General features: G+C 38.1%; 2 protein-coding genes and 2 pseudogenes across 2 annotated transcripts; all 4 read right to left on the bottom strand.

Annotated features, from left to right (window-relative positions):
• Positions 1–4,495: 4,495 nt before the first annotated feature.
• LOC115413040 (gamma-crystallin M3-like) lies at positions 4,496–5,304 on the bottom strand. Its single transcript, XM_030125777.1, has 3 exons — positions 5,269–5,304; positions 4,890–5,129; positions 4,496–4,774 (listed from the first exon to the last, which is right to left on the bottom strand). Exons 1-3 carry the CDS (start codon positions 5,281–5,283, stop codon positions 4,496–4,498), a joined length of 534 nt encoding a protein of 177 aa, XP_029981637.1. The 5' UTR covers positions 5,284–5,304.
• Positions 5,305–7,186: 1,882 nt separating this feature from the next.
• Positions 7,187–8,159, bottom strand: LOC115413039 (gamma-crystallin M3-like; annotated as a pseudogene).
• A 4,678-nt stretch (positions 8,160–12,837) lies between these two features.
• LOC115411994 (gamma-crystallin M3-like) lies at positions 12,838–13,565 on the bottom strand (annotated as a pseudogene).
• A 3,232-nt stretch (positions 13,566–16,797) lies between these two features.
• LOC115412419 (gamma-crystallin M3-like) lies at positions 16,798–17,539 on the bottom strand. Its single transcript, XM_030124939.1, has 3 exons — positions 17,492–17,539; positions 17,163–17,402; positions 16,798–17,076 (listed from the first exon to the last, which is right to left on the bottom strand). Exons 1-3 carry the CDS (start codon positions 17,522–17,524, stop codon positions 16,798–16,800), a joined length of 552 nt encoding a protein of 183 aa, XP_029980799.1. The 5' UTR covers positions 17,525–17,539.
• Positions 17,540–18,385: the final 846 nt, after the last annotated feature.

The following is an 18,385-nucleotide window of genomic DNA, read 5'->3' as shown; positions in this document are numbered from 1 at the left end:
AATGCAGGGATTTATGTAACCACTAGAGGGAGTAGTGAGTCACTCTGTCAGTCTCCCATTGTGGTTAAATAAAGATAAAATAAAAAATTAACAGTACAGTCAAAGAGGGGGAAATTACCTATAAAAACCAAGATTATTTTTGTATTGCATTGTAAACATATTTTTTTCTGCTGTAAAATTGTTCAATTTAAATAGGGGGGCGTATCTGGGCCATTCCCCAGTGGACATTCAGTTTACTGCAGATTTGATACCTCTGCATCATAGCATTAATTTTCAGACCTGCCTCCAAATGACAGATTGGGATGTTCAAAGTTTACTAAAACCTGTGATATATGTAATTATTCTATATCTACATAGATAGAGCTTAATCTCCTACATTTAAACAAAATATTGTAACATCTGCCTTTATTTTATTTTTATTCTGTGTATGTTTGTGGTGTCTGTGTTTGTGCATTTTTATAATTCATTTCTTTGTTTATGCACAATTCTCTTAAGAGTAGGATAGGAGATGTTCTCCTGGAGCATTTTCTACTATATTGCTTAAAATCCCCTTCACACCTCAACTGCAACCAATTAATTAAATGATCTAACACACACACACACACAAAATAAATAAAAATTAGTCACCTGTGGAACGTACAGGACTGAAAAACACCATCCAATCATTTTTACCAAGCCATCCAAATGACTGAATGGTGATACGTCTATCAAACTCAACCGCCATTTGTCCCTCCTCCCTCTAGGCGTTCTCCTCTTTGTACATGAATCCTGCATTCTCAGAGGCTTGGAGCACTGGTACAGGAAACCAAGCCAGAGGTTGACTAGCTATACTAGCTAGCATACTAAACTGTAAAACTGTATTTGAGAAGGCTACTGCCAAGAAAAAGGAACAGAAAGGGCTGTAAAGTGATGCCATGGTGGCCCAATTTCTACTTGAAAGGTAAGATAACATTATGTCTTTATGATTTTTTTGAGAGTATTCATTGGTTTCTTCCATTGTTTTGTCATTTTAACTAGTGTCCAGCCAAGTTAGAGGATAAAATGAATTGGATGCACTGCTATGTTAGTAATGCTGTAGCAATTTTTTTAATTGGGCTAATGCTGCATTTCCTGAAGATGCGGATATTTCCTGAAACAACAAACGTGACGTGCAGAAAATAGATGCAGGGAGTTGGCAAGAGAGTACGCGTGGTGCGTATATACACCAGGCGGCTCCGCGCGGCATCTATTCCCAAACTGCAGGGGGCAGTGTGCCACAAACACACGTCTATCTATCACAGTAAAAAACTAGAGAAGAAGAAAATTCATCAGTTCGTTTTCTGTTTTCACATAGTTAGCAATAAACTTACGTCCTCCGGAGGTAGATTTGTGTCTGTTTCCCTGTGTTTAATAAAATTCCAGAGCCAGCTCAACTCTTTCAGAATCCGTGGGACGTTTGGGCTCCCCCCTGGGTCTCCACTTCTCCCTTTGGCGGTCTTTTTTGCCTTTACATATCTGTCCCGAATGTTTTTCCAGTTTTTTTTGCCCATTCCTCCTCTTTGCCGACTGTCGCTGCAATTTCCCTCCGTGAATTGTTCACTACTCGGCTGTGGCGGTGGTCCCGGTGTGACCAGTCCTCCCAGTGCCTGTACTTCTGCCCTTCTACCACCAGGAGCTCCTGAATGTCGGCCATGTTGTCCGCGCGTCTCTTACAGATTTTCTGAGGTGCACGACGCGGAAAGTTTCCGCTTGAGATGAGCCGCGCGAAGGGGCGGGGCTGTGAAAATTACGTCAATTGACCTGCCGCGGGGAGCTCGCTGACGCGGTAAGCATGAACCAGCCTTAAGGTGGAGGGTTGTATAGCCCTCGAAACGGAGATTTTCCAGGATCGCACTATGAACGGAGGGGTAGGAGTGTTAGAAAGCCCACACTGTTTATGTATTGTTCCTATGCTCGTTTAGTTGAGTTGAAAGTTCTACAGTATGTTTTTCTGTAAGTTTTCTTATGTCCTTCGCCCCTTAAACGCACCACTGCCGTGCCGGCGCTACTGAATGCTAATACTTTAAAACATGAAAACCGCTAATTTTCCTCTGACACAGCGACCGTTTATGTTCAGTTGCTTTCCTCATCATTTACCTGTACCGCCCTGGTTTTGTTGCTGTGTGTGTATGCCAAAAGGTGAGATTAGTGACGTGTTGTCTGGATTGAATGTACTGTTGAAGTGTTGGCTGGTGTGTTTACTGTGTATGGGCTAATACTGCCGTATGCTAGTGTGTTGATGAAGCTAGTGAGTTGGGTCATACTGTTTGTGTGCTTCATGAGGTGTCTGCAAGGTGATTTTGTTTCTACTGTATGTACAAGATGATATGATAGAGTGCTGAGTGCAGTACTTTATAACTTCAGTTATGTCATTGTATTTCTGTATGAAGTGTAGTGTTTACTATACTCATATTACTTCATGTTGTTGTTACAGACCACAGCAAATAAATCAAACATTAACTGGACATCTGTATCCGTGCTCTTTGGCTGGAATACTACCCCCACACCTTGCTGCTCTAACAAGTTGAATTCTTGCAGACAACAAACCTTTTTAAGGAGAAATTTCCCATAATTCTGCTCAAATCATTGGCAAGATGGAGGTAAACACAAAAAGTGCAGCAGTGTGAAGAAAGAAACACACAAATGTATGTATTTTCTTCATAAACAACTTAATCATTTGATTGACTGTTTGATGCCGTTTCAGTGTGTTATAAATCGCATTTCTGCGGTTTATAGTTGATAGCCGCAAAAAGATGACCAAAGCCCATGCAACAGTGATGGTTACAGCTGCTGATGGAAACAAAATTTTCACATCTGTTAATAGCAGCATCGATGACTGCTGATGGCGTAACAGGCTACGAATGGTTGTCCCATTTCATAGGAGAGTGTTTCAACCCTTAACCCTTGCAGCTCCGTTTCAACGGGTAGTATCAAGTGTAAGGACCAAGGGGTAGGGGTAAGGGGGAGGGCTAAAGGGCAAATTGAGATTGGGCCCTGGATTGTGATCGGGCCTCTGCAACACTTTCATTCTTTGCTAGATTTAAGGGTGTGTTTGGAATCGTCCTGTTGCATGACTCATTTTCAGCCAAACTTTAGCTGTTGGATAGATTGTCTCATATTTGACTCTGGAATACTCTGGTAAGCAGAGAGCTTCATGGTGGACTCTGGGACTTAAAAGTGCCCAGGTCCTGTAGCTGCAGAACAAAATCATCATCCCTCCACCACAGTGTTGGACTGTTGGCATTCAGTGCTGGTGCTGATATTTTATGTTTGGTGTTTTGAGATATTGTGCTGTGAATCATGGCCCAATATCTCCACTTGGCCTCATCTGCCCAAAACACATCGTCCTACGTGTCTTGTGGTTCAAACCTAATCTGTGTTCCCACGTCGTTTTCAGAGAGAAGAGGCTTTCTAAAGGCAACCCCTCTAAACAGGACTTAACAAGACCTACTTGATCTGTCTTGGAGAACTAAAATCATATTCCAGTGAAATATCAAAATTCAAACTGAATAATACAAAAACATATGTAAAACAGTGAGTATTAGCTGCTCCAAAACTATAACCACACTGGTCAGTTTTTGTTATGTGAAAGAGTCCAGAAAACACAAATTGTCTCTTGTTCTTTCAGGTACAACAAAAGACCATGGGTGATGCACAGCGCTTTAACATTCTCTGTTGTGTATCACTGTGTAATTCTCACAGGCGAGGACGGCTCTTTTGTAAACTTTCATAATGCAAACATTGTTATGCTCATCAATTGATTTTTAGCCATCAGCCGTTAAAAAAATGTTATGGCCTTCGAATGATATATCGGGATGTGTAAAGTTGTCAAGAGGTTTACAAAAACTGTGATTATGTGTAATTATTCTATATCTAGATAGATCATAATCTCCAACATTTAAAAATAATATTGTAACATCTGCCTTTATTTTCATTAATTTATGGGCATGTTTTGGGATTTTTGTAATTTATTTCTTGATAGTTGTTTGGTCATTAGTAGTCTTGGGATGTATGCATATTTTTGTTGCTTAGTTACTCTATATTAGGCACAAGTGTTCTGCTTAGGTTGTAAACCTCAAAATCCTCACTTGATGAAGAGGAATACTAGGTAATGGTTAAGTTAGGATTAAACCTGCAAATGTGTACACATTGTAAAATGTTAATATAATTTGATAAATAAGAATTCTGTTAAGTAGCATAACTTAGTTCAGCTTGATCTGCTATGGCTTTAAAACATTGAGATGCTGCTGCTATCTGATGTTGTGCAATGTCGTGACCTCAAACACCCCTTTTTTTTTTTACTTTACATAAAGGGACAGATGTGAGATTTTACACCAACTTCTAAACATATTTTGAGTTCAGATTACACTTTCTTGTGAAAATTTAAAGGTAATAAATTACTTTTTTCAAATCACACTGTGAAAAGTAATAGGAGAATTCATTTAAAAGAGGATTACTAGAGTTATTTTAAAATGCTCTAATAACAGGAATCCATGATACGCCTCATGCTCATCCACCTCATGCCGCTGTAGCCCATGTCCCTGAAGCTCCTGTACTCTCCAGGCCTCATGTACATCATCCTGCCTCTGTAGTGGGCCTGCTCGTACATCAGCCAGTGGCCGTCCATGACGTGGCAGGACATGCAGTCAGACATGCGGTAACGGTCCATCATGTTGTCGCAGTCGTCCATCAGCTCATGCATCATACCACCGAAGTTCTCCCTCTCGTAGATCCTCATCCTGAACTGACCTCTGTGCTGTGAATTGAAATCAGTGAACAAAGGTCAGGAAAGAATATTTAATATATGTATTCATTTGCTTTCATTAGGTCCAACTTGGATGTTTTCAAACCAAAGTAGTGATTAATATTACCATGGGGATCATACGGCAGGACCTGATACAGTCACTCATACCCATACGCTGGTAGTCAGCGTACTCGCCCCTCCTGACAAAGTACTGATTTCCCATGTAGTTAGTGCGGTCGTAGACCATGAAGCAGCCGCTTTCCACCCTGCAGGAGTGGCACCTGCTCAGGTAGGAGGACATGTCAGAGCAGTCGCTCATGCACTCATAGGAGCGACCCTGGAAGTTCCTGTCCTCGTAGAAGATGATCTGAAAAAATGGCAAACCATTATGTTGTTATTGTAGACTGAATGAAGTATATATTCCTTTTTTTTTTTTTTTTTTTTTTTTTTTTACAATTTCCACTTAGGCTGAAAACTTGAGAATTCAGAACTAAATTTGTCCACACCTTGCCCATGGTCATTTCTACAGTTAGGCCTGTTGTAGCTGAAAAACACTGCACAGTTTCCTCGATGGCCGCCTGCGGCTTTTATACCTGCCTTCACATCCAAAGGATGCATGAGTCATTGTCAAAATTCCTGACAGAGCAACATGGAGCAGAGAGGCCCCTGTATACTGGTCAATTCAAAGTGACCTTGTCCACATCATGATTTGCGTTGGTTGCAATTGTGAGAAGAGGCCCAGTGTTGTATTGTCTTTGCTTTTAAACAACAGAGACTGTTTTTTCCCACAAACACACCTTTCACTAAAGAGCGCATTAAATTAACACACAGTATGTACCTATAGTTTTCAAGAGAGAAGGTAATACAAGGAAAATTATTACTGTAATTATTATAATATAATAAATATTAATTACCATAATTATTATTTAATTATGATTGATATTTAATAAGCAGTATAAACATATTAAATTGTTACATTTACTAGACCAGAATATGGTAAATAATATAATAGTCCTGGTAATAGCAGGTTGTTTGATTTGTGCAATATGGTAACAAATACACACATCGTCACACACATCACTATTAAAACTCTGAGATGAATTTCAGAGCCACTCGGAACAATAATAACCTATTCTGTTGAGCTACTATACTAAATAATGCTAATAATAATAATGCTAATAATACAAATAATAATAATAATGTTAATAAAGATATTGCTAATAGTACTATTACTACTACTTATAATAATAATAATAATAATAATAATAGTAATGTTACGACTACTACTTAGAACAATAAAGCAAAGCCAGCTGCAATACTTATGGAGTATTCTTCATTAGTATGTCATTACCTTCTGGAGTGTCTTAAAGTGTTCTCAGATTTGCATCTCTATTTTTATTACTCTGTAATGGGGAGATGTAGTTTTGAATGCAAATACTCATGTATAATTGATGCTGATTTGATCTGACTGTGAGGTGAATACATGGTTCAGTAGATGGTGACCTAATATCTGTGATCTGAACTTATATTCATGGGCCAAAGGCCACTTTTTCTCTGGATTTTTAAGCCACAATAGACTGCACAAAATAAACAGACTCCATATTATACACGTTTGGTGAATATTTATTCAATTTTAATTCTATTGGCATTGCACATTTAAAACAGATGCAAAGTATTTCATGAGCAAGTTTTCGTTAGCGTCTTTATTTGACATTACTCTTGTCTAAACCACAGTGCATGTGTAACATTTACTTCATACTGCTCCTGGAATAAGACTTTAACAACTGAATCAACTGTAGGGTTAAACAATGGAATGAAGAAAACTGCTCTCACTTCTCCAGACAATGTGAAGTTAAACTTAAACCCCAAGCCATGAACAGTAAAGTACATGTTACTGACTAATTTCACCACATTTTGCATTATTGCTAGGAGTTCAACTATATTCATGGTTGCATAGTGGTTTCTGAGAATATAACTACTTGAAATAACTGTTTGGTCGTTGTTGCGCAGACAACCACAGAATCTAGAATTTAGGGCCATAAAACAAACAGATGATTTTTTTGTTTTATTTTAAATGCATATTATTCTGTGAAGGCATGCTTTCACCATGTATTCGATCTCTGTGTAAACAAGTGGTCACATTTTGCAAAAACTCAATTGATTGGCAATATTTTGTTATCATTGTGACTTATATTTTGTTAAAGTTTTGCAAAACTCTACTAAAATGTTGGCAACACTACTACTTTTAGCCAGCAATCTGTTCATTAAATTGGTGTTCCTGTAACTTTTTAGTTTGACCAGTTACATTGTTTATAATGTAACTTCTTGGGTAATTTGCAAAATAAATAGGTGAGAAGATTTTGCATGGGAAAAAAGAGGTTTATTTTTTGCAGTTACACATTTCCAGCAGAACAAAGTGGCAGGTTAACATGAGTCAGTGATGCGTCTAATTGACATGAATCTAATTCCATCGTAGCCACTTTCGCTGAAGCTCCTGTTATTCTCGGGTCTCAGGTACAGCATCCCGGCCTCTGTAGTTGGGCTGCTCGTACATCAGCCAGTGTCCGTCCATCACGTGGCAGGACATGCAGCCAGATATGCGGGGAAACGACTCTGGATGTTGTCACAGTCATCCACCAGCTCATTCATCTGGCCTCCGAAGTTCTCCATCTCGTAGATCCTTAGTCTGTAGGGACCTTTATGCTGATGTGAAACAAAACAAATAAAAATTATTAGTGATTTTAATGGAACCAAGTGAGCCCTGTACTAATGCAAATTGTGCCTCCACATAGCAACATAAACAGGGTATTACCAGTGGGATCATACGACAGGACCTGATGCAGTCGCTGAAACCCATCATGCGTTGATAGTCAGAGTACTCGCCCTTCCTCAAAAAGTACTGCATACCCATGTAGTTAGGATGGTCATAGACCACAAAGCAGCCGCTCTTCACCCTGCAGGAGTTGCACCTGCTCAGGTGGGAGGACATGTCGGAGCAGTCGCTGTCGCACTCATAGGAGCGACCCTGGAAGTTCCTGTCCTCGTAGAAGATGATCTAGAAACCAATAAAACAGACCCATTCAGGATCAAGTCTGATTTAATTCAGTCAACCCTCAATTTACATGTGTTTATTTAAAGTGAGAGATAGAGCCCTTATTTAGGAATCACTACTTGCACAAAGAAAACCAACAAAAAAGCAGTGCAGTAACAGTAAATCAGAAATCAGTTGAATCAATCACATGCAACCTGTAGAAATAAAGGTGATAAAAACAGTAGGGACGGATAGATGATTACCAGGGATTTAAGTATTTAGCCAACAAAATATAACAGTAATAATGGTATGGAAACGAATTCATCCTGAGTATACTATCTGTGACCAACCTACCTTGCCATGCATGGTGGCTGATATGATGAGTGATGCTATAGCTATCCTATCCCAGATTTAAGCCTGTTTTATAGCTTACGTGACATTCACACAGCGATGACACTATTGTATGGAAGCCATGAGTCAGCAGCATGCAATGTTACACTCTAAATCCATTTGTGAATACTGCTGGGAAAGGCTTATAATGCATCCTCCGTCAGGCGCTATCATTCTAGATCAAAAGGCGGGACTTTATGATGCTGGAAACTGAGTTCAATACAATAATATGAAGGGAAATCATTCAACTCCTTCCCTTCCAGATTATTTGCTTGGCTTCTTAGTTGTCTTGAAATGTTCCTCAAGTCAACCAAGTACCAATGTCAGTTCCTTTCACCTTTATTTTGAAGTTTGAAGTTTAAGTCGTGTGATATCTCAGCAACTTAAAATCTGGTGAACCTTTAACTGACATTCAAGGATGAACAGACAAGAGTTTTGTGGCCAAAAGTCAAAGTTCTTTGACCTCATGGCTGTCCATTCTAATGAGTGTGCCATCTCAGGAATGTTTTGAAAGAATTTCCTCAAATGTGAAATAACATTAATGTATACTGTATGAACTGATTTGAATGTGATGGCCAAAGGTGATCAATAAAATAAAATAAATGAAATGAAATATAAAAACTCTGCTATTGAACATACATTATCATAGAATTGTTTATAATTGACTCTCAAAGACCTAAACATCCACCAGTGACCAGAACAATCTATTCCTTCATTCTTCTTCTGATGAATGTTTGTCTTCGAGAGGGTTGTGGGGGTGCTGGAGCCTATCCCAGCTTCCTATTGTATGGGCAAAGGTGGGGTACACCCTGGATGTGTGCCAGTTCATTGCAGGGCTGACATATAGAGACAAACAACCAATCATTCTCACATTCACACCTATGGGCAATTTAGATGAACCAATTAACCTATTAGTGTTGTGGGAGGAAGTACTGGAGAGAACCCATATAAACATGGGGAGAACATGCAAACTCTACACAGAAAAGGTCCAACTGCCATTGACTGGTGTTGGAATTGAACCCAGGACCATCTTGCTGTGAGGCACGAGTGCTATCCACTAGAGCATTGGTGACTTCAGATTTTTTCAGATCAACTTATTTGTCAATAAAGTTGAAGTCAAGTCGACTCGTCGTATGATGACATCATCACATTGACAGCAGAGGAACAATACAGACACACAGCTGTTCAACAATGAGCGACTTGTACTAATGTTCACTGCAAGGGAGTAGGTTTGATTTTGATATTGGTGGGGATACAAAGGTGCTCCAAGGCAGCACTCCGGAAAGTTGATATTTTTTTGCATTTGCAATCGTAATTTCACGTCATGTTGAGCTGATCAAATAAACAATCATAGTCAGAAAAAAAAAATCAGTAATTGACATGTTTATAACACATTACTGAATATCTAAAGACAATACAAGAATTTAATGCATTCTGTAATTTTATTCTCATGACTAACGTATCCATTATTATTGAACCTCACCTGTGAATTTCCAGCCTCTCCTCCTCTACCTCCTCCTGCATCTATACTCTATGTCACTTGACAAAAATATGCTGATGCATGACATATGAACCAGATTAGGGATACAGTGATCATAGAGTTTGATGGTACAAGTTACTGCCTGAGCAAAAAAAGGCTGTTACTTTCAATTATTACATGTAATTATTCCCCAAAAACATGGATAAAATCATATTTAGAATCTGAGGTTTTATTGTATTTTCCCCTCAAATTTTCTTTATGTGTTTTTTTAAACAGTTGCTCTTCCATAGAATACATTTAAAATAATAACTTTTAAAAGTGTAATCTGTTTGGCATTAAACAGTGTCTTTTATTCAGTATCTGTGTTGAACCTCTACAGTTCTATACCCTTGAAGTAACTTACACTTTGACTCCTAAAGAAGTGTCTTATGACTAGTTTTCTTTCTTTGACGTTCTTTACATCCTAATTACCGAGCACACGTGCACGCACACACACATATAAACAAACACATGCACAAGTGTAAATGTAAATGACATCACTGATATTCATATCCATCTAGCTGATGTGACCCAGGCGAACAAATGCCAAACATATTGAAAACTTACATTAGCGATCCAACTAGCAGGTTCCTTTTACAAGTAGATGGAGTGACAGCAGGGATGGCCAATCACATGTACGATAGGAAAGCCAAAGAGCCAATTGGAGAGTGACATTTACGTTAGAAGCGGGACTTCTAGCAGAGACTGACTATTAACCCTTTGTGTGCCATAATCATTAACTCAACACTACGGACAGCAGTTGTGTTGATAGGGGGACAACACAGTAGTGGCTGGATATTGGTAGGGATGTGTCCCTAGCATCCCTACGCAATTCTACGCCCCTGGTTCACTGTAACATTAATGTACACTAAAGAGCAGAATAAAAAACTAAGACTCAAGCATCAACAGTCCTTCTAAGACATTTAACCAAAACAAAACATAGGCTAACACCTAGAAGTTTCTTTTAAACTTAAGTGAACACATAAAGTGAGAAAAAGTTCAGACCGTGGCAGCCAATACACCAACATGCTAGAGAAAAGAGCACATTTCTGAATGAAATAAATGAACAGAATAATCCAAACACACTGGCTGTCCAAATGATTATTCGGTACTGGTGGTGCTTACATGGTTCACAGAGCATTACTTAGACCATAGTTTTTCTAGATCACAGTCAGTTTAGTAATTCTACTCTGATCGTCTTCTTCCTTCAGTCTTGGCCTTGCACTAGTGATGCGCAGGTGTTTTTTTTTTTTTTGTTTTTTTTAAGCCACTTTGTGGAATTTTTTGACTTGCCCAGCAATAAAGTGACATTTTTTGACCCCGCACCAACCTGAGCTGGGTCCGCTGATCTGCGCATCACTACCACTCTCTGCGCACTGCGCTCCATGTTTTCATGTAGAAAGATGACAGCATCGACATGCACTGAATGAAGGATCATGCTCCTGTCGGTGTGGAAGGGAGAGAGAGAATAACACACGACTACCGACTCCTCCAAAGTACGTCGATTTGTGCCACAGACGTCGACAAACTGACTTTTCAGTTAATGCCCTACTATCCACCACCATGTTGCCCCCAAAGATCACTGTTTTAAAATGTTTAATAACTGTTGAACCTCTATTGTAAAGAAATAATTGATGTCAAATGCAGTTTGTCATCTTTTCATCAGATATGACCCATTGGACATTCAGAGGCTCCGTAGTGAACGTGAAACACTTGTCATTTTCTGCAACATTCATTCACGTAAAAACCAGTGTAGTTTGACAATAACAGTGTTGTAGATACTTATTTTTATGTTCAGTTAATGATATAATTTTTGCTAATAAAGGTCATTTTATTCCCTCAGTTTCCTTCTCTGTTTCTGGTAATAGTAAAATGGATTGATCGTATATAGTGCATTTTATACACCTTCATGGTGCTCGAAGTGCTTTACAAGGCCTCACATTCACCCATTCACACACTCATACATCGCCATGCCAGGTGCTGCCTTACTGGGAGCAATTTAGAGTTCAGTGTCTTGCCCAAGAACACTTTGACATGTGGACAGTCAGAGCGAGGATTCAAACCTTTGGCTGACCTGCTCTACCAACTGAGCCATAGTCGCTGATCTAATAATCTTTACATCTGAGGTTGTATGAACATGTAGATGGTCAGTAAATTAAATAATATACCTGATTTACACAGAAAAATTCAAAATTCAGAGAATAATATTATTATGATAGTTTTTTAACCACTTCAATAGAAATAATTTGAAGTCACCACAGAACAGCTAAATCTTTAAGGGTTAAAGGATAGTGGCTATATCTGATTGAAATTATTGATCATTATTAAAGTTACTGTCAAACAGAAAATCACTAGTAATGAATACTGTGAGAAAGTGACGCTGGAATGAAATATACGTCAATATTCTGTTTTATTTTCTATTTGCACTCATTTGTTATAAGTCATATAACCATATTGTATATTACAGTTTTCAGTAGAGTTTTAAAACCTCTACAAAAAGAGGACTCAGTAAATATGTAACCCAGTCCTCAATTCACATAACCTCACTGTCAACTGTTTTCATTAGACCTACTTTCTTATTAACACAGTTGTTTTTCTATTTATTCCAAGATTGAAGAAGATAGATTTGTCTGTCCTTGTGCTTTAAAGTAAGAATTTAATATTTTTAGATCTTTGTTGATTAATATTTTTTGTTTCTTTCTTGTATTTATGTTTAACATTTTTCAGCTTGTGAAATACTTATCTTTAGCTATTACTTTCAGTTAAAGAAATGTTTGATATCTATGACTATCTATGATTAACTGGATCCCTATAAAAGCATTACAGCGCACAGCTGACTCACAACATACTGTATGGACAAAAAGCATGGAAAGAGACAAATGTATTTAACATGATAGTAAGTGTCAGATTCACAGCATCCAAGTGTGAGCTTACATTTTACATAATGCAGCTTTTTTTTTGAACTACTGAAATGATAATTATTTTATCTACAGTGTCATGAATTTAAAAGGAAGGTTAGTGTTTGTTGCATGTACCATGTTGCAGTACTTTGTCCTTTGTATGAATACCATTTACAGCCATGAATGTGCTAATCTGATAAAACCAGACCCAAGTCTCATGGTTATGTTTCATTATTTATTTGACAGGAAACTGTTTAGCACATATCCAGGATACTCCCTCATGCTCAGCCACCTCATGCCGCTGTAGCCATGTCCCTGAAGCTCTGTACTCTCCAGGCCTCAGTACATCATCCTGCTCTGTAGTGGGGCTGCTCGTACATCCCAGTGGCCGTCCATGACTTTGCAGGCATGCAGTCGTTCATAGCGGTAACGGTCCATGATGGAGTCGCAGTCATCCATCACTCGTACATCTGGCCACCGAAGTCTCCCTCTCGTAGATCCTCATCCTGTAGGATCCTCTGTACTGTAAGGTGAAGAGAATTAAAGTTTAATACAAGACGTAAACTGACTTGCAGATATAGTGGAGTTATGATATGGCAGATGTTCTTTTATACTTACCATGGGGATCATACGGCAAGACCTGATGCCACCGCTCATGCCCATCATGCTCATGTAGTCAGCGTACTCGCCCCTCCTCATGAAGTACTGGTTTCCCATGTGTTGGCGCGGTCGTAGACCATGAAGCAGCCGCTCTCCACCCTGCAGGAGTGGCACCTGCTCAGGTAGAGGACATGTCGGCGCAGTCGCTCATGGCACTCATAGGAGCGACCCATGAAGTTTCTGTCCTCGGAGAAGATGATCTGAAAACCAGCAGATGCATTATGTTAGACTGTAATTAATACTTTTTTTTTTTTATTATTCTTTTACATTATTATGGATTTGGCTGAGGTTTACCTTGCCCATGCTCAATCGGTGTGGTCATAGATTGGAGGTGAGCTGCTGCTGTTGCTACTTGCTACTGCTGCACTGTCCTGTCTGGTTTAACTCCAGCTTTTATACCTAACTGAAGCCTACAGACTCAGTGGGCCCCCCTTTGTGTAAACCCCTGACCCAGCAACATAGTATAGAGCGCTGTACAGGCCTGTGTTAGTATGTTATATAATCACATGACCTCGAAGACTTCAGAATATTTCTCCCTTTTGATTCAGTACCACAAAGCCTTGTCTCATTTCTAACACCATGACCGTGCACAACCACTGATCCTGCACGAATTACAGCACGACAACGACGCACGAAAAAACTCAGAGGAGATGAAGTAATGCAATTAACATTGAATAATGTAATGGAATGCAGCAGCTAAAATCAATAAATTTGTCAGTATCTGTTCCTGATAAATGAAAGTAAAAAATAAATTCTTTGTGATTGCATAATTCCAGTGTAATTGAGATACTGATAACTGGAAGCATTAACCTTTTATTTTAGTGAGCTTCATCAGTTTGTATTGTAATGGGGTTTGAACATCTTTCTTACATCTTTTAATCAGTTTTAGTCTTCCATAGTGTGGTTATTTTGCAGCATTCATGTATTTGCGTGCTCTATTACCCCAGTTTTCTTAAGTTGTAGTACATTAAAGTCCCTCAGGCGATGTCTGGGGCTGTGTGATACAGCCAATATTTATCATGATGATAATATTCATATCATATGCTGATGATTAATTCGTGTAATGTCAAATCATTACCCCTCTGGGTTTAAAGTGGTATTTGATATTAAGAGGTTAAAAAAGGCAGACAATGCTTTGTCATTTAGAATCATTTGTTAAAGTTAGAATGCAATGAAAATGGCATAATAAAATAAAATAAGAACAACAACAGAGATGCAAGACAAAAACACACTTGAAGAATCTAATTTCTTTATTTCTTGCTTATATTGTTTTCATGGATTTAATGTTGTGAAAGCCACAATGAACAAAATAAACCGAAGAGATGAAATAAATCTGTACATTATGATAATCATATTTATAACATATAAAAGATACTTTATTATGATAAAGTAATTGTTGGTTTAATGCCCCATATTAACTACAGTCGTTGATGGCTAACATTTGGAGAATGAATGAGACTAATTTCTTTAGATAAAGGCACCATTAAGATGTATAACATAATGACATTTATTTTCACTTTGAGAAATGTGAAGATATTTGCATAAGCCTTTCTAGACTTTTGTTGATTTTATAAAAATAAATATGTGTAAATTTTTCTACTCCATATATTGTTGGCAAGTTTCACTTTACTTTAAATCTTTCGACCATGAAACACTGAAATCTGAAACATTTAATCAGTCATATGGATGAATGATTGAGCAGTTCATCGGACTGAAGTACATTCCAGTTAATTGGAGTAAAAGTGATTTAAATAGCTGAGTCTTAACCTTGACATTATTATTAGTGGTGCATTAAATGAAATTATTACATTCTGTGGTCAAATGTTTCTCACCAATGTAGCAATATTTAAATGTATACAGAATATTTATGAGAAAATAACTAAAAAGAGGGAAATCCAGTCCAAATAAAATATTTTTTTATTAAAATTTTCCAAATAAGGTGTAAAAAAAATATCAACAACATTGCTTCTCTCTTATAATATAGAAAAACAATAGCTAATCTATTACAAAAAAGTACCTTGTGTGCAATGAAATAAAATATCAAATTGTAAATTAAGGAATGATCTTGACAAAATAAACTACATGGTCCGCAGACATCCTTCTTCTAAGTTTTGGACATAATCATTGAAAGGTCTCCATATCTTTTCAAACATTTTTTTTTTTTAATTTCAGTATACATGTTATTCTTTTGGGAGGAAGGTTTGTTAACATCTGTGTCAGCCACTGAGTCACATCTGGTCCTTGAATATTTTTCCACAGTGCAATACTTTTCTTGGCAATGAGCAAACTGAGGTCTACGAATATCCTCTCACTATTGCAGAAGTTATGTTTTTCTGAGTACAGACCAAACAGAAACAGATAAGGGTTCAATGCAATTTCAAAATTTTACCATTTTACCATGTACTTTCTCACAAAGACATCTCTTCATCCATCCAGTTCCTCTTCCTCATTGACTCTTCCTCAGGCTTTCAACACTAAACAGCTGCAGGTACTATTGCCAAACTGTGTACTGTGCATTTGCTGCCCTCCACCTGAAGCATACCTGAGTCACTGTTTTCCACCTCAGAGTTGGGGTCATTGTTCTTTTGAGTTTTGTGTCTGAAATTCATTCCACAACTTCTAAATGATGTTACAACCACGTAACCATGTATTTACACAGTAAGACTGCGTGGATGCCTCACAATCCCTATTATACACTTTTCTGATTTCCTCTTTTGCTTCCTGTTAAGTGTACACCCAAAACATGAAACCTCCAAAGTCTGTAGCTCCAAACCTTTTTTGGCTCGTGACCCCATTTTAACGTCACAAATTTCTGGTTACCCCTGCCATTTAAAACTGAGACATTCTTTTTTTTTTTTTTTTGCTAAAATTAATTTGTTTTTGATCATGTAATAGTTTGCTATACTATGTTGTAGGTAAACGTTAATTTTAGACGACATTTAGGCTGTATAATGTATATTATTATGGACGGAGGCAGAAAAGCCAGGTTGAAATTACTGCACAAAGTGAGAATTTAATTTTCCTTGGTCAGGATATGTACAGTCAGTCCAGCTTGTATTACAAGGCTGACAATTAATAAAAAACAATAACTCAAACTATGAATTATGAAAGAGCTGCAGCATCTGAAACTGACCACAATGAACATTTGAAAGATAAACAGTACCACAGTGCTTCAGTTTCAGCTTCAGTTTCAGCTTCAGTTTGTCATGTTTTTTATGGATTGTGACTGTCTCTCTCAACTCACCATATATTTTTATTAGTAAGTTTTTGTTTGTTTGTTTGTTTTCTTAAATTTTTATCAATTACTAGAAATTTCAGGTGACCCTATTTGAATTCCCTGTGGGGTCCCGACCCCAAGGTTGAAAAACACTGTCCTAAGTAAAGCACAGGCTAATTGCTGCTTACTGCTTGAATTTTATCACAGGTCTGAAGTATTTTGATTTTGTTTTGTCATATCCATATAGAAAATAAACTGGACAAAAGTCAACATAGTGAATGGAATTATTTATTTAAAGGTGATACATTCACTGAACATTTAGTAGCAGGAATCCATGATGCGCCTCATGCTCATCCACCTCATGCCGCTGTAGCCCATGTCCCTGAAGCTCCTGTACTCTCCAGGCCTCATGTACATCATCCTGCCTCTGTAGTGGGGCTGCTCGTACATCAGCCAGTGGCCGTCCATGACGTGGCAGGACATGCAGTCGTTCATGCGGTAACGGTCCATGATGTTGTCGCAGTCGTCCATCAGCTCATGCATCATACCACCGAAGTTCTCCCTCTCGTAGATCCTCATCCTGTAGGATCCTCTGTACTGTAATGAAAGAAAGGGGAGTATGAGCCAACCAGAGGATACTTCAGTTGAGAAAATTGTAAAAATGAATATAGTATGGGTCCTACCATGGGGATCATACGGCAGGACCTGATGCAGTCCCTCATGCCCATCATCATGTAGTCAGAGTACTCGCCCCTCCTCATGAAGTACTGGTTTCCCATGTAGTTGGCGCGGTCGTAGACCATGAAGCAGCCGCTCTCCACCCTGCAGGAGTGGCACCTGCTCAGGTAGGAGGTCATGTCGGAGCAATCATTCATGCACTCATAGGAACGACCCATGAAGTTCCTGTCCTCGTAGAAGATGATCTGAAACACAGCAGGTACACGGTTTTAGACCAGAACAGAACAGAAATATGAACTGGAAACAGAAGTATTAAAGAATGTTTTAACAGTACCTTGCCCCTCATGCTCATGCCGGTGTTGCTCATGTTGGCTGTGGATGGGTTTTCAGTCTTGCTCCTGAACTGCCTTCCTACCTGGTTTAACCCCTTGCTTTTATACCTGACCAAAAAGTAAAGAATCAGTGTGTCCCCTTCAGAGAACCCCTTACTCAGCAGCTTACTATTGAAGCCAATAGAATGCGGAGGTTACGTCCACTGGGGACCTCACAGTCTTTTTTTCTCATTACCAAAAGCATTTTCAACTGAGCTTGTACCATGTGAATAGGGTGAATCATGTGACTGTTAAGAGCTCTTTGTATGACCTCTCTGGTACATAATTTACCAGTTATTTAACAAATGAGTAAGGACATTAGAAAAATACAAAATAAAAACTTGAGCATTTGTTTTATGTATATTGTTATGATACTGTTCTTTCATAGATATGGATATGGAAGATTGATGTCACTATACAAATGTTCTTGCTGACTTCAACAGTAGTGTGTTTTCAAAAATGACAACTCAATGATGAGAAAAGACCTTTAAATTTGAAGTGTTATCTTGATCTTTATTGAAAAACAAACAAAAAAAAAAAGTCAAAACCAGATTACAGAAAGCACAACAGCTTAAGCACATTGATGACAGCGATATTTGGCTGAAATGTGGGTGAAAAATATGAAATGTTCTTAACACTGAATGAAATATCACCTTGTCCACACACTTATGATCTCATCTGCTTCAAGAAATGTTTCAACAACAAATCACATTGTTCTTGAAATGAAAATCAATGTGGCATATATTTAATAATTAGACAATGCCAAAATCACATATGATAATTTGTTTTGAGGGCCTTATAAATAATGATATCAGAATGTGATTGGTGTTATTTAAAAAAAAAAAAAAAAAAAAAAA

Source organism: Sphaeramia orbicularis, chromosome 21 (genome assembly GCF_902148855.1).
Source record: "Sphaeramia orbicularis chromosome 21, fSphaOr1.1, whole genome shotgun sequence".
In the NCBI taxonomy this organism is placed as follows: Eukaryota; Metazoa; Chordata; class Actinopteri; order Kurtiformes; family Apogonidae; genus Sphaeramia; species Sphaeramia orbicularis.
Note: the sequence above shows the minus strand (reverse complement) of the source record. Positions and strands in the feature narration are given on the sequence as shown.

Bases quoted from the DNA above. Each gene is read 5' to 3' on its own strand.
- LOC115413040 (XM_030125777.1), bottom strand. The intron at 4,775-4,889 runs GTAATATTAATC...TTCAATTCACAG, and splicing joins CCTGCCGTATGATCCCCATG to CACAGAGGTCAGTTCAGGAT.
- LOC115412419 (XM_030124939.1), bottom strand. From the start codon at position 17,524: ATGAGCAACACCGGCATGAGCATGAGGGGCAAG. The intron at 17,403-17,491 runs GTACTGTTAAAA...GCTGTGTTTCAG, and splicing joins GCATGAGCATGAGGGGCAAG to ATCATCTTCTACGAGGACAG. The intron at 17,077-17,162 runs GTAGGACCCATA...CTTTCATTACAG, and splicing joins CCTGCCGTATGATCCCCATG to TACAGAGGATCCTACAGGAT.